General features: G+C 43.6%; 2 protein-coding genes across 3 annotated transcripts in view; one reads left to right on the forward strand and one right to left on the reverse strand.

Moving 5' to 3' along the window:
• Positions 1-20092, forward strand: part of LOC118402313 (low-density lipoprotein receptor-related protein 8-like) — a 189453-nt gene that overhangs the window by 139864 nt on the left and 29497 nt on the right. For both annotated transcript variants that reach the window (XM_035800420.2, XM_052477208.1), the window contains 3 exons: positions 15459-15578; positions 16354-16479; positions 18776-18947. In XM_035800420.2, coding sequence (XP_035656313.2) covers positions 15459-15578; positions 16354-16479; positions 18776-18947 — 418 coding nt within the window. The remainder of the gene's footprint in view (positions 1-15458; positions 15579-16353; positions 16480-18775; positions 18948-20092) is intronic.
• The window catches only part of LOC127911058 (uncharacterized), a 441684-nt gene that overhangs the window by 126940 nt on the left and 294652 nt on the right, over positions 1-20092 (reverse strand). The gene's annotated exons all lie outside the window — the stretch shown is intronic.

Raw genomic sequence — 20092 nt, forward strand, 5'->3', positions numbered from 1 at the left:
CGGATCCTGGCAGACTGGCAGTTCTGGCGGATCCTGGCAGACTGGCGGATCCTGGCAGACTGGCAGATCCTTGCAGACTGGCGGATCTAACTGATCCTGGCTGACTGGCAGATCCTGGCCGACTGGCGGATCCTGGCCGACTGGCGGATCCTGGCTGACTGGCGGCACTGGCGGCGCTGGGCAGACTGGCGGCACTGGCGGCGCTGGGCAGACTGGCGGCACTGGCGGCGCTGGGCAGACTGGTAGCTCAGACTGGCTGACTGGCGCTAGGCATCCTGGCTGACTGGCTAACGACGGGAGCTCAGCTCAGACGGCGCTGGGCAGACGGGTAGCTCAGACGGCGCTGGGCAGACTGGCGGCACTGGCGGCGCTGGACAGACTGGTAGCTCAGACGGCGCAGGGCAGACGGGTAGCTCAGACGGCGCTGGGCAGACTGGCGGCGCTGGGCAGACTGGCGGCGCTGGGCAGACTGGTAGCTCAGACGGCGCTGGGCAGACAGGTAGCTCAGACGGCGCTGGGCAGACTGGAGAAAAAGGCTCTGGCAGCGCTGGACTGAGGAGCACTGGTGCCTCTGGAATGAGGGCCTCTGGCGCCTCTGGCATGAGGGGCGGTAGCTCTGACAGCGCCGGACAGGCGGGAGACTCTGGCTGCGCTGGAGAGGAGGAAGGCTCCGGCAGCGCTGGACAGGCGGGACGCACTGTAGGCCTGATGCGTGGTGCTGGCACTGGTATGCCGTGCATACTATGCCAAACCAACAGCTTTCTTTCTACTCTGTCCAATACATCCTCCACACTCTCAGACTCAGCATTCTGCTTCGCCGACAATGTCGTAGATAATCGTTACAGAAATATAATACTGTCTATAGAAATATAATACTCTCAGAAGAAACTGTTGAATTCAATGTAGACTTTAATGCAAGTTATTAAAGCCGTGCTGGTCCGCGGGAAAGCCGCCGCTTCTTAGCAATGGCTCTGCTTTTATACATACATAGTATTGGTGTACATCACATATGTACACAAAGTCACTCCCCTTAGTATCTGCTTTTGGTCACAACGATGGCAGAACTCTTTCCATGTTCTAAAGATAATGTACTGCATGCCCATGTTTTACATGTTAGTCATCAGTTATCTTGCCTACATCTTTATTCCTGTATCCTGCTGACCACAGCATGTTCAGCTGTCATGAATGCACGTATGGGCTTGGTTAATGTATTCCTACATAAATAGAGTATGGTCTGGGTGTCATATGGCCTGGATATCATCTTCTCTTAATGTGCATGTGCTTGCTACTTCAGCCTCTCAATGGTTTGCTCCAACATAATTCCCCCTCTGAGACTGAACAGTCTCACATAAAAACCCTTTACAGAACACAAAGAAGGATGAAGGCAAAACTAACATCAACTATATACATAAAAATAGAAGATGAAATTAATATGAATATGTCACACATCCCAACTGGACCAAACTTCTCCAATCAATAACACAAATAGGAGTAAAAAATACAGTTGGAAACAAAATAAAACACTTTCAATAAATTAATATACTGTGAAAAAGCAATGAGCATGTAGTACATAGCCTTGGCTGAGGTTATCTCAGTTATGTAGAATTGAGAGAAAATAATACAATGAATATGGTTCTGTTAAAATAAACTTCCTGCAGTTTGTAAAAATAAATGCAATATGACATTATTCTAAAATAAAACATCTTAACATGATCCTCCCTTGCAGACACCTCTCTAACAAACTATAATCAAAGATAGCCAGACCTGTTAGAAGATTAAGGACATGGCCCGTAGACACTTGTAACCGGAATCCCCTCTGTTACCTAACATGTTAACAATGATCCTTATTGTAGAAGGCAAAACTAACTTTTATTAAACGAAAGGATATATATTTATGGATATATATATATTAAAAATAAACACAAAACAACACAAAACATTTGGCTTCCTAACAGACAATAGACTCCCCTTTCTGCTACATAGCACAACAAAGGAACAGCGTGATGACTACGTGCTTTTTTATTTATATTTTTCACAACCCATGGCAAGCATAACCACCCCTGGAGTAACCCCATATAGACAATTAGGATTACCAAAGGAACAGTCTAGAGGTCCTCCGACAGCATTGCAAGGCATTCCATACTTATTGGTATAATGGCCAGGGCTTCCAGGTACAGGATTAATTACCACAGGCGGATTAACTTTTGTGCCGACATTTGTTTGACTGTTGTCTGAACCACTAAAGATTTTACCAATGGCAAAACACAACAAAACACAATACCCAGTGTCAGTAAGCCCCTCCCAGCATGATAGCCATTCTAGTAACCATAGCACCCCACTTTCCCAAAGTCAGGTCCAACCAATCCCAAACATGGGCATCAACCCCAGCATTAGCCTTTCTCTTAATCCTTTAAGTTTTGCCATAGCAATAAAGAAAGATCCATTAGGTGCGGTGTTATTGGGAATAAAGGTGCAACATTCATCTCCAAACATGACACAAACACCTCCTTTTTCTGCTAAGAGCTTGTCTATTCTGCCATGTCATTCTACTGGTTGCCTCTACCTGTTCTCCCAAAGCTGTCAATGCAGAGTCAGTATAATTAATGAATCTTTGCTGGTTATAGTAAATATAATTAATCCACTCTAAGTTCTTATTAGGTGTTATCCACAGGAATATTGATTCAAATCCTGACTTAATCTCATCTCTTGCTTTGTACTCATTAGGAACTCCTCTAGGTTGTCCTATTGCATCTAAATAGACCTTGGGGTCAGATTTATATTCCTCCTTACTATAAATTCTTCACCTTCAACATGTTCGATCTTATTCAAGGTAAGCAACCACTCATCTTCTTTTTTTTTGGTTACCGTCAGGTCGCATCCTTTCGGGTCCCAGATGACTTCTCCCTTTGTCTGATGATGTGTCCATCCACAGAATGCAGTCTCAGGCAGAGGTTTGATCCTCTTGATTGAGATTGACTTCTGTTCTCCTGTTTCTGTTATGATTTGAGGTGGAACAGAAATGCTAACCTTGTCAGTCTTCTTAGATTGTTCAGCGGGTTCCTCTCTTCTCTTCCTGTTTTCACCATACTGCTTAATTGTGCGTGAGTCTGTTGTTCCTGTACCAGTGTTTACTGTTGCTCTTGTCATGGCAATGTCAATATTATTTTGTTGTTCTAACTTCAATTGTCTGTTACGGGGACCATTCAAGAGTTGAAAAGTCAATTGTGGGGAAATCCTCCTCTTCTTCAGCCTGCGAGACTCTTCCTTCTCCTCCTTCTTGTGGGGTCTCCTTTCTGTTCCTTCCCCTGGAGCTCCCTCCTTTGACTGGACTGGGCTTCCATCTGGATAGGCATCGATTTCAGGGAAGAGTTGTTCCCATTCTGTAGGTGGTATTTCGGGGTCCCACTGTGGAGGGCTTCTGTCAGGGAGGTCTGCCTCAACATGTATGTCATTAGGAGTAGCAGGCATGTTATTTTCCCCCAACCCTGGACTCTCTGGCCCCACTGTAGAGAATATTGATTGTCTGCAGGCTTTTTCTCCAGTGTTGTCTCTTCTTCGTCCTTTTCTGAGTGCAGCAGACAGTGCATTTGTCGTATCCTGGCTTCCACTTGGTCTGCTGGTTTCTTGGCTCCTCCCCGGCGTCTCAATCTCCTCTGCTGCTCCTGCTCCTTCCGGGCTTCCGCCTGTTGAATCAACATCCTCGGTGTTCTTATCGCTGTGCGGTTGTCTCCTTGTTTCTGATGGGACTCTGGTGCAGTGGTTCAGATGGTACCACGTCGGACTTCCTTTCACTTGGACGGTCGTTCTTGTTGCTCTGGCCACTTCGTTGGGTCCTTTTCTCCTTGGCTGATCCCACTTTTTCCGGAACACTCGAATGTAGACCAGATCTCCTGGTATCACCTGGACAAGGCCCCTCTGGTCCCCTTGGATCATCAGACGTGGAACCTCTCGTCCTGGTTCAGGTTCCTAAACATACAACTTGGAAAGCAAAGTACAAAACATAACAGTATTGACAATGTTATGTGTTTTGCATAAATATATTCACGAATACCGAAATCTGAGACCATGACAATTCCCACTCTCTCTTCACCTGACTCTATGCCTCCAGGATGCTTTTCTGCTGGACTCCACAAAAATAAAAGCTCTAATAAGCTTCCTCTTGCTTTTACCCAGTCTTCCTCTTTCGGCCCCAGGTTCTGAGAGGTGTTCCCAAATCATGTCATTTTTATTTTATTTTTTTAAATTTTGTTTCCATCTGCTCCATTTCAATTGATAAGCATATGCATATCCTTAATCAACAATTTCTCTTTTTGAAGTAATTTAACACTGTATATGCTTTCACATCAATGCCTTCAACATGTTGTCTAGAGTACCCTAACATCTATCCTTTTTCACATCATGATGCATTAACAAATAAAACAAGTAGCTCCCAAACCAAACCCAGTATGTCTACAGTGGAATCTAGTCTTTCTCTCTAACTTGGTTCCTCTGTCATGGTGTTTTCAAGCTCACCCATTATTCAGCTGGACCTTACTTTTTGTGAGAATTATTCACCCACCGAAGAGAGCCATAGCGATCTTTACCATTGCAGGTGCTGTATGGTATACCTCCAGCCTGGTGTATCTTTGTGTACACTCAGTCTCCAGAATTCAGCCCATGCCCTTCCATCTGGCCTCTTGAGTGCTGTTTTCTTTTTCTGAGGACATACACACTAACACATGGGTTATTTCCTGACAACAGACTTTCTTCTTATAGCAAGATCACGGATTTGTAATATTTAAATAACAGCCCTCTGTAGTAAACATTCTGTCTCAAATACCCTGCCTCCTGCCATTGATATAGTTATACATAATGATAGCCGAATTATGGTCCCTACAGCAACTGTTGTAAGAATAACATGTAATCAGTCAAGTGTCTTCCAGTTGGAAGAATATCCAATCCTAACAAAACTCAGTTATAAGTTTCTTAAACTTTTGCTATAATGTTCAGAATTCCACCACTTATTACTTTTACCATAATCTGTATAATGTTACATTTTCTTTTTAGAATTGTCTCTATATTTTATATTTCTACATTTTTCACAGCCAGCTGTCCTTCCTTTTCTGTGAGGTATCTTCTCTAATAATATACATAGTTTCTAGAAATAACACCCCTCCACTATCATAACCTTCATTTATGATCCCCCTCAGATCCCCAATACAGTTCCCATATCATATAAGTCACTACTCCTAATTTCCTAAAACATTCTCAACTCAATTTTAGTCAATTTATATCTATATCCCTCCTTAGGAACAATATACATTTATGTTCCTCAAAACAAAAATAAATTGACCAACCAAGAGATTGATATTTTTTATTTTATTTTATTTTTTTAAATAAATAAATCAAAATATATAAATGATAACTGCATAATTGCAAAAATTACCACTGCTCTAATGTAATTAAACCTGATCTCTTCTCCATCCTTGGTGTTATCGCGAAACAGACTATAAACCTTTTCAATTAATTATATCAATACAACTTAACATTAAAGTTCTAATGACATAACAAAATAAACAAAACCCTTAATCTAATATTCTGTCAATTCTGTCAACCTCCCTGTCTCAGGATTAGTTTCCAGAGCTTTCCTAGGCCTAGTAAATTTAAACATTTCTATATCCAAATCATAACTAAAAAGTTGTATAAATTGTCCAACCCAAATTCAGAATAACAGTCCCTATTGCTTACTTTAACTCAAATTCCACCTTCTTAATTCAACACACATCATTCCAGCATGTCTATTTCAGAGATATAGTTCACAGGCCATCAGACACAGTTATCCCTCACTCTTCAGCCAGTAGGGTGCGTTTGAGCATCTCACACACTTGTTGTGATAAAAATATCTCTCCCATGCATTAAAGCATTCTGACGTCACCTTCCATGATAACTTCCTTATTCTACTGGCAATCTCTCAGACGAGTTTCAGATTATGTAATTATCAACATAACCCTTGCAGACACCCACACTCCAATATTCCAATGTTGCAAATTTTGTGTTGAAACCCAAAATGAAATTATCCCAGTACCTATATCATAAACCATTTGGAGTAACTGTCATCCCCTGTTAACATATACTTCCCTTCTATATGCAGAATGAACAAAGCACATGTGTGTATTTACCCAAAGACCATAACCCCAGGGAACTGATAATTTTGCCTATGACCACATGTTAAATAAAAATAACCCTATTTGAGTAACTAGTCAATTTAAGATTACATCCCTTCATAATTTTCCTAAGGAAATAATAGAGTCTCAAAGTAATTGTACACTTTGAGTAGAGACTGGTGTTTCTTAGTCATTTTATAATGACATCGCACCTGTTCCAACAATTTCCAGTGAAGTTGATCAGTCTTCACGGGAAATTCTTAGGGTTCAAGGGCATTTGACACTCCCTTTTTCTTAAGAAACGTTTTAAAACATTTTCAGAAAAATAAATATTTCAATCCTTCTGCTCACCCAATTTGAAACTGAATTGAAAATGACCCCTTTCAAATTAAATCCACTAACACATATTGTTCGCGGTATAAGGTGTGCACCTACTAGAGTGAACCATAGGTTAAGAACACATAGGAACTAGCCTCACTTATCCGAACTCCATTTATAGCCGTATCCAGATACGTTTACTTTTAAAGCGGCTGACTATTACTAACTGCTTTCCTCAGTATCGCAGTCTCCAAGGGCATTTTGACCAGAGAAAATGAAACCCCTTTTTCTGGAAAAGAAAGTGTACATTTCATTAGCATTCACAATGTTACCTTTTAATCAGCAAGCCAATAGTATTACTTATACAATGATTTAATTATATAAGCGTATTAGCAGTTTCAGAGAATGACGGTATAGAATGTCTATCAAAACTGAAAACCCCTTACGTTTTTCTGAACATGCGAGATTAGTTTAGCCATGCACAGAATGCATAGTTTCTTCCTGATCCCAGGTTTTTTTTCCCTTAGAAATTGAAAAACACCAAATATGTTACATTTTTCTTTTCCTCCAGCTAATTTTACCAAGGTGGTGATTTTTCATATACGTTTATTTCCCCGTCTTTTGACGCTAATAACAAATCCACCACGTATTTTATCACCCCTGAAACTATTGTTTCAATGCAACATGATTCCAAGTGAGACCGTTAGTAAATCCCATCGGTATATTACTTAAGGTTAGGTAAAACGTGATCTAGTACGTATTTCATCACATATCAACTGTAATTTCCATGAACCACTTATTGATTGATCAAAGACTTATACACCGCTTGATGAAAATGTAATTCTTACTAACCTCAAAACGATTAGTTGTTGCTTTTTTGAAAAAGATGCAAACTCCTGTGTAGCTGTATTCTCTGCTACCGCACTAAGTTCCAGGGTCACCTCACACTCATTCTTCCCATACCCATTAGCTCCTCATCTAAAACAGGGAGCTATTTCTTACGCTGAGATATTCTCTAGCTCTGCTGACCACTCGCACGTCTGCGAGGGCAAGCAGATTCATATCTGTCCCCCATCGTAATGTATTTTCTGATGGTAGAATGTTAACATCAAAACGCTGGTAAATTACCCCTTCTGTAGCACAGTTGGTAGAGCATGGCGCTTGTAACACCAGGGTAGTGGGTTCGATTCCCGGGACCACCCATACGTAGAATGTATGCACACATGACTGTAAGTCGCTTTGGATAAAAGCGTCTGCTAAATGGCATATATTATTATTATTATTAAATTGAGCTTGTTATTATGGTTTTATGTGATCGTTTAAATTCATAATTGCCTCCCTTAATTGTTTATTTTATTTATCCTGTTTACCGGGTAATGTTGCCCTACATTATCCAGTTTGCTCTTTCATCAGTGTATATATATATATATACGTAGTTTCTATCTTATCCTTATTTTTCCAATATCCATTGATTCTATCCCCCTCTCAGTGAGTTAAATGCACTCTCCTTCTGAAATTACACTCAGTCAACTGTCACAGAGGGGCTTGCGCATTCCTTTCCCTGATCATTTGGCACACACACACACACACACACACACACACACACACACACACACACACACACACACACACACACACACACACACACACACACACACACACACACACACACGTTCTTACTTCCATTCAGACGTTTAATTCACATTTGTTCATTCACACATTCCGTTTTACCTAAAACGACCTATGGCCTCTTAAACCGGTTTATATCCTATAGGTTTTCTCAGGGTATGACACTACTACTGTCAAATCGGATCAGCGTGTCTTCATACCCTTTTCACCCATCCAACGCAGACCTCTGTTGTTTTTATTTATTTATTTTTTATTTATTTTTTCAGAGCTGTATTATGGCGTGACCTGCTCATTTAGAGACCTCTGTTCAGACAGACGGAGCATTCTATTCGCAGGATTTGTTTTGCAGTTTAACCTTGCCAAATCGGGTCAAAGTTTTTCTGCACTCTATTCATCCGAGCAGACCCCCTTTCTAATCTATTGGGGCGGTAACCATGAATGCCACCTAAGCAGACCCCTTTTTCACCTTAAGGGCGGTATTCGTGGACTTTTCTACCTACTTATTGATCTATTTTGACCATATGGGTAGACAGCAGCAGCCCCTCACCAGGCCAGGCAGTTCAGCCAGAGAGAGTGAACAGCCGCACCAGTCATCCGACCAGAACAGGTGCAAGCCCCCCTCCGCTAAACACCCGACACCGGCAAGGATCACCGCCCCCAATTAGTCACTACACATGCATACATAAATTCACTTTTAACAACCCCCAAAATCACACATGCATGCAGTTCATTGAATTCAACAAGCCCTTAGCATTTACTGGGTTTTTAGGAAATTTAAATAGAGACCTACTTGACGCCCCTCTTGCTGGGACAGTATCTCTGAACCAATTTATACAAACAATCAACTATGTAAGACCAAGCTTACCTTTTCAAATAGCTGGGTGGCCACCCGTTTGTAATTTTGTCCAAAGACACTGTCACCAGCCTGGAACGTCCCAGGCCCCTTTGATCTCCTGGCAAGCTCGCCAAATATGTCGTAGATAATCGTTACAGAAATATAATACTGTCTATAGAAATATAATACTCTCAGAAGAAACTGTTGAATTCAATGTAGACTTTAATGCAAGTTATTAAAGCCGTGCTGGTCCGCGGGAAAGCCGCCGCTTCTTAGCACTGGCTCTGCTTTTATACATACATAGTATTGGTGTACATCACATATGTACACAAAGTCACTCCCCCTTAGTATCTGCTTTTGGGCACAACGATGGCAGAACTCTTTCCATGTTCTAAAGATAATGTACTGCATGCCTATGTTTTACATGTTAGTCATCAGTTATCTTGCCTACATCTTTATTCCTGTATCCTGCTGACCACAGCATGTTCAGCTGTCATGAATGCACGTATGGGCTTGGTTAATGTATTCCTACATAAATAGAGTATTGTCTGGGTGTCATATGGCCTGGATATCATCTTCTCTTAATGTGCATGTGCTTGCTACTTCAGCCTCTCAATGGTTTGCTCCAACAACAACTCCAATTCCATCCATGGCTCTGCCCAGGGTCCTTTTCCGTCAAGGATCTCCCTCCCAAGTCCATTTATCCAAATAGTGCAGCATCTCCCACTGCTGCTGCTGCTGCTCCTGTTGCTGCTGCCTCTGTTCCTTCTCCTGCTGCTGCTTTTGCCGTTGCCCGTTACCACGCCGCTTGGTCCTTGGTTGGTGGGTGATTCTGTCAGGGTTTTCCTGTGGTGAAGTAGAGGAGGACCAAAGCGCAGCGTGGTTATATTGACTCATGTTTAATAAAAACGGATAAACATGAACACTACAAAACAATAAACGTGGAAAACCAAAAACAGCCCTATCTGGTGCAAAACACAGAGACAGGAACAATCACCCACAAAACCCAACACAAAACAGGCTACCTAAATATGGTTCCCAATCAGAGACAATGACTAACACCTGCCTCTGATTGAGAACCATATCAGGCCAAACATAGAAATAGACAAACCAGACACACAACATAGAATGCCCACCCAGCTCACATCCTGACCAACACTAAAACAAGGAAAACACATACGAACGATGGACAGAACGTGACAGTGGTAATAAGTAATAACAAGTAATAAGGCATTAGTGACTTTTATACGGGTGGTGAGGTCAAAACCAGACTGATAGGATTCATAGATCGAATTTTGAAAGTCTGTAAATTGCTGGGCCACGGATTTCTCACGGACTACACACCTCCAAATCCCTGGAGACAGGGGAGAGAGGAGGGGGAGGTGAAGGGGGAAGGAGAGGTTGAGGGGGAAGGAGAGGTAGAGGGGGAAGGAGAGGTGAAGGGAGAAGGAGAGGTGAAGGGGGAAGGAGAGGTGAAGGGGGAAGGGGAGGAAGAGAGGGAGGTAGAGGGGAAGGGGAGATAGAGGGGGAAAGGGAGGTAGAGGGGGAAAGGGAGGTAGAGGGGGAAAGGGAGGTAGAGGGGGGGGAGGTAGAGGGGGAAGGGGAGGTAGAGGGGGAAGGAGAGGTGAAGGGGGAAGGGGAGGAAGAGAGGGAGGTAAAAGGGGGATGGAGAGGTAGAGGGGGAATGAGAGGTAGAGGGGGAAGGAGAGGTGAAGTGGGAAGGAGAGGTAGAGGGTAAGGGGAGGTAGAGGGGGAAGGAGAGGTGAAGGGGGAATGAGAGGGGGAAGGGGAGGAAGAGAGGGAGGTAAAGGGGGAAGGAGAGGTGAAGTGGGAAGGGGAGGTAGAGGGTAAGGGGAGGTAGAGGGTAAGGGGAGGTAGAGGGTAAGGGGGGGTAGAGGGGGAAGGGGAGGTAGAGAGGGAGTTAGAGGGGGAAGGGGAGGTAGAGGGGTGGTGTAAGGGTGAGATTAAAGGAGTGAGAAGAGGGTGGAGAGAACATAAGAGAGGGAAGGGCAATGGAAGGGCAAGGAAGGAGAAAGTATGAAACCGAAACAGAAATCCCAAAGGGAGCTCCTCTCCCTTCTCTCGTTCTCTCTTTATTTTTTCTGTCTCTCCGTCTGTCTCGTCTCTTTTTAACTCCTTTTCTCTTATTTTTTTATCTTCCCTTCCTCCCCCTCTCCCTTTCTCCATCTCTCCCCCTCTCCTGCCCCATCTCTCTCTTTCTCTGCCCCTCCCCCTCTCTCTTCTCCTTTTCCTCTCTCTCCTTCCCTCCCTCCTCTGTCTCTCCGACTCAGGATCTCATCAGCCTTTATTGCAGCTCATTAAAAGCGTGTCCACAGACACCTAGCTCATCCCTGTGCTCGCTCAACCCTTCACTGGCAAGATGTTCCCCTTAAAGCGGAGCAGCCCAGCAAACACACTCATGTTTATACAGCATACGGTAGACACACCAAAACACAGATGCCGTAAACCACACACACGCACAGCACGCACACACCTATATACTCACACAAACATGTATACACAGACACGACACACACGCACACACATTTATACGCATATTTATAAGCACACATACACAAACACACACACAGCGGCCAGGATAATGGGCCCCAATTTACTCCAATTTACTCCCCTCAACCTTAACGCTGAAAAAATAGAGCGGAGTGTATTTCTCGGTGCGCTCAGGCGTGTGTTTTTATGTATTTGATATTTTACCGTTCCATTAGAAAGAAAAGCCTATTACCACAAGTATTGATTGAATGCTGTTTCCTGATACAGCCTTTCTCATTTGAACACGGGCAGATGCTGCTTTTATCTCCGGGGTGAGCTTATGAGGAGCGCCGATGGAGGGAGGGAGATAAAAAAGGGATAGAGAGAGAAAGTGTGTGTGTGTGTGTGTGTGTGTGTGTGTGTGTGTGTGTGTGTGTGTGTGTGTGTGTGTGTGTGTGTGTGTGTGTGTGTGTGTGTGTGTGTGTGTGTGTGTGTGTGTGTGTGTGTGTGTGTGTGTGTGTGTGTGTGCACATACAGGTAACTGCCAAAATAATGGAAACACTTGAGTAAATGAGGGATACAAAGTGTATTGGAAGCACTGGCTTCCAAACAGGTGTGATTCTCAAGTTAATTAACGTCCCATCATGCTTAGGGTCATGTATAAAAATGTTGGGCAGGCCATTATTTTGGCTACCATGGCTATGCCCCCCATAGGATGACAATTCCCCCATCCACAGGGCACGGGTGGTCACTGAATGGTTTGATGAGAATGAAAATGATGTAAACCATATGCTCAGTCGATCTAAACCCAGCTGAACACTTATGGGAGATTCTGGAGTGGTGCTTGAGACAGCGTTTTCCACCACCATCAAACAAATCAACAAATTAGGGTATTTCTCATTGAAGAATGGTGTCACATCTGTCCCATAGAGTTCCAGACACTTGTAGAATTTATGCCAAGGTACATTGGAGCTGTTCTGGATCGTGGTGTCCCAACACCTTATTAAGATACCTGTGTGTGTGTGTGTGTGTGTGTGTGTGTGTGTGTGTGTGTGTGTGTGTGTGTGTGTGTGTGTGTGTGTGTGTGTGTGTGTGTGTGTGTGTGTGTGTGTGACAGGATGGTCCTTTTGTGTGTGAGTGTGAAAACTGTGTCAAAACCAGTGTGTAGAGAGGAGTGTTTGTCACCTCCCACATTGAACACCTTTCACACACACTAGGTGTGACAAATTGATTGTGATGTGTCTTTCTTCTTTTCCTTGGGCTAGCCCAGGGCCTCCCAAACCATTTTGATATATTTTGGCAACCGAGGTCAGCCTCTCTGGCGTCAGTGATCTTTGAGGTGGGAAAGTCAGAGCTCCACCAAAGAGGCCTGATCGTTATTTTTTTTTGGTTTTAATGCAGATGAGAGTACTGAATCCAGTTCCCGAGATCTTTAGGTCGGAAAGTCAGAGCTCCAGAAAGAGGCCTGAGTTCCCGAGTTGGATTGCCGTTCAAAGTGATCAGTTCAGTGAACGCACTGACGTCTGAGATTTCCGATTTCCCAGTTCTGAGTTCCCAGTTGTTTTCATGCTCAGAGGGAGACGGCAAGACCCTTTTGAGTCAGGAACCAAAACTCCACTGTAGTGACCCATGAATGCGTTGTCTGTAGCATTCGGTCACCACAGCCCGATCAGCTGTTTGATTCCACTCACTGGCATGTCAACTGATCCAGAATCACAGTCAAACGGATTGGGAAGTAGGTCCGTCCCAAAGTGCTTTCCCAAGCGTTGGAGGTGAGCAGTCATCACTCGTGTGGGACACTTACTGATGCTGTTTTCTGTTATTTTCTTTTCTTTACTCAGAAAGTCAACCAGATCTTTTATTCAACCCCCCTCGATAACCACCAAGCCTGTGTGAAATAGAACATCATCATGCTCTCTGGCGTCATATCTCCACATAGTATTGCAAACAAACACATCTAGCGCAGTGGATGTAGTTAGATGTAGTTTACAATCGAAGTTACCTGCTGCAGTATCTCGGAGTTCTGTGCCCAGCTCTTTTGCCGCCAATTGTATGGGTATCATACAGTGCGTCCATATGGCAGAGGGAGACTCATTCATAACTAGAGTGCAGAGGCCATGATAGATGGAGCCCCATCTGTGAAAAAGCATTCGATCCCATATGGAATCTGTTTATCGTCAACAAATTCAAGGACATTTATCATTTGGAGAGCATGAGCTGGGGAGGTTTTTGAGTCATTCACTCAGAGTTTCCTCTTGATTGCTAGCAATAGCGTCAATTCTTCGTTTAACAGTGTTATCTGACTACAGTACTGATCTGAGTTTCTGTGCCTTTGCCTCCCCGCACAATTTTTTCACCATATTGTCACGCCCTGACCTTAAGAGAGTCTTTTTATTTCTCTATTTGATTAGGTCAGGGTGTGATTTTGGTGGGCATTCTAGTTTTCTATTTCTTTGTTGGCGTAGGTATGGTTCCCAATCAGAGGCAGCTGTCTATTGTTGTCTCTGATTGGGAATCTTACTTAGGCAGCATGTTTTCCAACTGAGTTTGTGAGATCTTGTTTTTGTTCAGTTACTGTGTAGCCTGCAGAACGTTACGGTCGTTTATCGTTTTTTTTGGTGTTCATGTAAAATAAAGAAAGATGTATGCTGCGCCTTGGTCTCATTCCGACGGCGGCCGTAACACATGTCAATTGCGGCTGGTAATATCAAAGTCTCTGCAGTAGTCTGTGGTTTCATAGTGTAGCCATTCACCGTGGGAGGGTCAAGTTTCCCATTATTATTATTAGTATTTCCCATTATGTAAGGTGGCTCTGTGGTTTAATTTTGTCTTTTAGATTTGAATTATTTTCATTTTAGATTTTTAAGGTTAACCAAATTACAATGATTTTGTTCAGCTCTGGCAGAATTCTGCCCTGCCAGAGCTGCACCGGTCAACTGTGCTGTTATTGGGAATTGGAAACGTCTAGGAGCAACAACGGTTCAGCTGCAAAGTGGTAGGCCTCACAGCACAGTGGTAGGCCCCTTAGTTCCAGTGAAGGGAAATCTTAATGCTACAGCATACAATGACATTTAGACGATTCTGTGCAGAGCCCTGACCTCAACCCCATCGAACACCTTGGGGATAAATTGGAACACCGACTGCGAGCCAGGCCTAATCGCCCAACATCAGTGCCTGACCTCACGAATGCTCTTGTGGCCGAATGGAAGCAAGTCCCCTCAGCAATGTTCCAACATCTAGTGGGAAAACCTTTCCAGAAGAGTGGAGGCTGTTCTAGCAGCAAAGGGGGGACCAACTCTATATTAATGCCCATGATTTTGGAATGACACATTCGAAGTCCACATACTTTTGGTCATGTAGTGTATGTACTGTATCTATATATATAATATCATGATTTTGGAAATACTCCCTCAACCCCATTTTCATATCACGCGACCCCTAGTTTGGAAACCGCTGGGATACGCTGTTATTCACTGATCTGCCATTATTGGTGGAAAGTATTTTTCAGACATCCTTGATTGTTTAATTGGTGATAAATTAATATTTTTTTATTGAATTATGCCTAATTCACTTCCTGAATGCTTTCATTCATTCGCTTCCTTCGCTCGCTCAGTCCTAATTCAAAACAGTGCGGGAACATGTGAGCACAACTTGACTGGCAGCTATTTGATTGGGTTTTTACCGAAGAGGAGAGGAGAAAGCTGGGCATTGTGGAGGATCAGAGATGCTGAGAAGCTTCCAAACAAATTGTTTTAAGGGCACTCCATAGGATGGTGTTAACTCCTTCGGAACTCGAGGGAGATTCCATGGAGTAGAACTGAGCAAGTGGGCTGAGCGACGGAACGGAGACTGAGAAATGGAATTGGGCCACTCTCTCAGTTAACTGTCATGGTTGTGTTCGCTTGGGCACGCACCAGAAAAAGTGTTAAGTCCATGTAGTCCATCGCTGTTTCAGTCCGTTTTCTATTGTTTGGTGCTGAATGGACATGACCCAGGTGCTAAAAGGCCTTTCTTAGTGGTTATATCTGACCTCTGTCTCCCAGGACTCAACGAGTGCACTCTCAACAATGGCGGCTGCTCTCACATCTGCCTGGATCGACCAATCGGCTACGAGTGCCATTGTCCCACCGGGTACCAGCTACTGGACAAGAGGACATGTGGAGGTGAATATTGAGAGCGTGCACACACACATACGACAGAATACAGATGCCAACACACACACACACACACACAGAGAGACACACACAGTACAGTATAGACACACACAGCACAGTATAGACACACGCACATAAATAGTACCGTGACCTTCATACCCCCTTCTCGAAATTCCATTCCTTTTTTATCAGTATCGTTTCTCCATCTCACTCAAAGTTAGGCTGTTATCTGTTGGAAGAAATGTGAAGACTTGAACCCACAGATACGGTCTCATGTTTTCACCTCTCTTTTTGAATTTCAATTTCTCTCTTCAAAGTACAGCTTTTAAGCCACAGAATTGATTGATCACCTTTTATTTTACCAAGCGAGATCTGGTCGGTCCAAGGTGACAGCTCTTTGCCCCCCACATTAAATTCAGAACTGCACCCACATACAAACACACACATTATATTATTCTGTCCTCGTGGAGACCTAAAATGTGTTTCCATCCTCACCTTAACTCTAACCTTAACCCATAACCCTAAACCTAACCACTAACTCCTTACCCCAACACTAATTGTAACCCTGAACCTAACCCCATAAGCTTAAAATAGCCTTTGTCCTCATGGGGACGTGGGAAATGTCCCCACGAGGGAGGATTGTCCTTGTTTTTTTTTCTATTCTTATGGGGACTTTGGGGGATTTTAGGTCCTCACAAGGATATAAGAACCAACCAACCAACATACACACCTCCACCATTAGAGTCCTGTGTGATTGATAACCCCCTCTTCCATTCCACCCCAGACATTGATGAGTGCGAGAGCCCCAACGCCTGCAGCCAGATCTGCATCAACTACAAGGGAGACTTCAAGTGTGAATGCTACCAAGGCTATGAGATGGACCCCGTCACCAAGACCTGCAAGGCAGAGGGTGAGTGACAGCAGGGGGGAAGGGAGAGAGTGAGGGTTGAAGCAGAGGGAGGAAGGAATGAAGGGAAGGACAGAGAGAGGGAGAGAGAGAGAGGGAGGTAGAGACATCAAGTATGAGTGCTACGAAGGCTATGAGATGGACCCCGTCACCAAGACCGGCAAGGCAGAGGGTGAGTGACAGCGGGAGGGAAGGGGGATAGGGAGGGAGGGAGGAGGAAAAGAGATTAACCCCAAACCGATCCCTAGCCCATACCCCTTAAGCACTCATGTAGAATTGGATAGGTGTAAGCAGTATGGTTCAAATTCCACCTAGACTGTCAGATGGCAAGGTGGAGCTTTCAGCGTTGTTCATATCCATTCTCCTGAGATCTAGTGCCTATGGATGTGTGGCACAGGAGCTGGAGAAAAAAATTGAATATTTATACAGAAAGATCATAAGGTTATATCCGCTCTCTGTTTGCTGCATCAACAAGCACCCAAGAGGTTCAATTAGGTGTTTCTGTATTTCAGGAAAGAAACGACACCCGTAGCACCCATATAAAGGTTTTAATGCCATATTGTTTTTTTGATAACAAAGAAGCACTTACGTTTTCCTCTGAATTATCTTGTTGCTCCTCGTTGTCTTTTCATGCACCTGGGTTCGAACGTAGTTCATCTAAAACACCTAACAAGTGTCAGTTTGACTACTGATTCACACACACACGCACACACACACACACACACACACACACACACACACACACACACACACACACACACACACACACACACACACACACACACACACACACACTCTCATACTTACACACACACACACACACACACACACACACACACACACACACACACACACACACACACACACACACACACACACACACACACACACACACACACACACACACACACACACTCTCATACTTACACACACACACACACACACACACATACACACACACACACACACACACACACACACACACACACACACACACACACACACACACACACACACACACACACACACACACACACACACACACACACACACACACACTCTCATACTTACACACACACACAGCCCAGCCATGCTGAATGATATTAGTGCATTTTAATGAGAGTAATATCACAGCAGTCGACAGGCTTGAGGGACCCGCTGCTACTTTAGTCACACTCCCTCACTCACTCATTCACAAACTCACTCATTCACAAACTCACTCATTCACAAACTCACTCATTCACAAACTCACTCATTCACGCACTCACTGACACACACACACACCGCTGCTTCTTTAGTCGGTGAATCAGCGCTGTGTGTAACTCTCCCACTCCTTCCAATTAGGAAATGCTTTTTTAAGAATGTAAACATGGCCTCTTCTCTCCTCTTCTCTCAATTCCTCTCTCTCTTCAAGCTTTTGGAGATTATTTTCTGAGGAGACAGGAATGACAGAAATGACCCTCTTGGCATTGTTATTTTGGAGAGGTACTCATGTCACGCTATTAGAAATAATTTGTTGTAATGAGCTAAACTGCTGTGACTCACCTTGGTACCCTGAGGGCATGTGAGCGTAATTAGATTGATTCCGAATGTAAATACGTCACTCTGTCGCTAAAGCTAGATAGGAAAGTAGTGTGGTTTAATTAGATGATGTTTCTTTATCCTGCTCCACTAGCTTTTGAGTTTTTTTGTTGGCAAGCGTCTATACAGTGTGCACTTGCGTATCATGTACGCCATGTGGACTAGGCTATTTCAGCCACACCCGTTGCTGACAGGTGTATAAGATCTAACACACAGCCTTGCAATCTCCATAGACAAACATTGGCAGTAGAATGGTTTACAGCTGTGAGTCTTTCTGGGTAAGTCTTTCTGGGTAACGCTACTTAACAGCTGCTACCCCTGAGCCGTAATTAATCAATTTGACTATTTGTATTTTACACTGCTGCTACTCACTGTTTACCCCTACCTACATGTACATATTACCTAATTTACCTTGACTAACCTGTACCCCCACACATTGACTCGGTTATTGTTACTTTTTTACTTTAGTTTATCTAGTAAATATTTTATTAACTCTTATTTCATTAAAACTGCAATGTTGGTTAAGGTCTTGTAAGTAAGCATTTCACTGCAAGTTCTACACCTGTTGTAAAAGGAGATTTGATTGGAAAAGTCAAGGGGTGTGAATACTTTCTCACCCCTTCCGTAGAAAGAGCCCAGGAAGATGGGCCATAGAATTTGAATTCTGGCCATAGAAAATGGCTGAAATAAGTTGACCTCTCCACTTTCCCTTCTACAGGGAAGTCTCCCTACCTGATGTTCACCAACCGCCATGAGATCCGTCGGGTGGACCCAGTGAAGAAGGATTACAGCCAGGTGCTGGCAACCCAGAAAAACGCTGTGGCGCTTGACATAGACGTGGCCAACAACCGCCTGTTCTGGTGCGACCGCTTCCACCGCAACATCTACAGGTACTGGTTCTGACACTTGACCTTAGGGTTGCAATTTACAAAATTCCTGAAACTTTCCCCAAGTTCACAGGTTTTTCAGAGATTCTACTTGGAGGATTTCCAAATGAAGCATTGCCTCCTGATTCCCACCTGGGAACTTTGAGGGGAAAAAATCTGACCCCTTTCCGGATAGTTAACCTATGAACTTTGGGAAGGACAATCACTCGCTCCCTCACTCACTAATGTCCTTATGCAATCACCTCTTAGGATTGCTTTGTTTTTTAAACTGTTTCGTCTTGAAAAATAAATAATGACTTAAATGTAAATGTAAATATATTTCAAAAGTTGTTCATCTGAATGCATTTCAACACAGATGGATTGGATTAATATGGATTCATCTAGTGGATTATGTAAATTCTTATATTATCATTTTTTTCCTACTTGGGTGGGAGCCAGTCACATTTAATGAACTCATACCTCTCTAACCTCTACCTGGTGTCTCTTATCCCACATGGGAGTGTGCTAATTGGGACAGTATATCAGAGAACTGGAATCTATATGCATTACCTATACTCATCTCCCCTGTTGTAAAAGTGCCCAGTCATTAGCTTGTAGGACAGCTCCCTGTGTGGACAGCTGCTATTCTGGATACAGTGTCTCACCTACAGAGACTGACTGTGAGATGAACCCTTTGAAATGAACAAGGTTAATTTATTTCGTTAAGCCATGGCCAGCCACAAGTGTCACTCTGTTACTGGCACCACTAGGACCATCAGCAATTGAAGCAGAGATTCAAACCAACACAGACCAACACAAACCAACACACCTGTGCACTAGAGGTCTTCACGGGTCCAAAAAGTTAATTCTGTTCTGAATTGGATCTTTGGCTTTCCCACCTGACCCGTTATACATTTTTTAAAAACAGACCCGCTCAGAATGAACCCGAGGACAGTCAGACCCGTTCTGAAAAGGCCTGTTTGATAATAAGACACAAACAGAGACCCTTTCCCAGAGACCCTTTCAGATCTGGGAGTAGAACGAAAGAGCGAAAGAAACCGCCGACTGGGTGCTGCCAGTGCCGTCAATAAACAAGCAATATTGTCCAAATGACCCACAGTTACATGTCCTTAAAAATGGCATATAACAACAACAAAAATATGTGTTGT

Source organism: Oncorhynchus keta, chromosome 23 (assembly GCF_023373465.1).
Source record: "Oncorhynchus keta strain PuntledgeMale-10-30-2019 chromosome 23, Oket_V2, whole genome shotgun sequence".
Taxonomy (NCBI): Eukaryota; Metazoa; Chordata; class Actinopteri; order Salmoniformes; family Salmonidae; genus Oncorhynchus; species Oncorhynchus keta.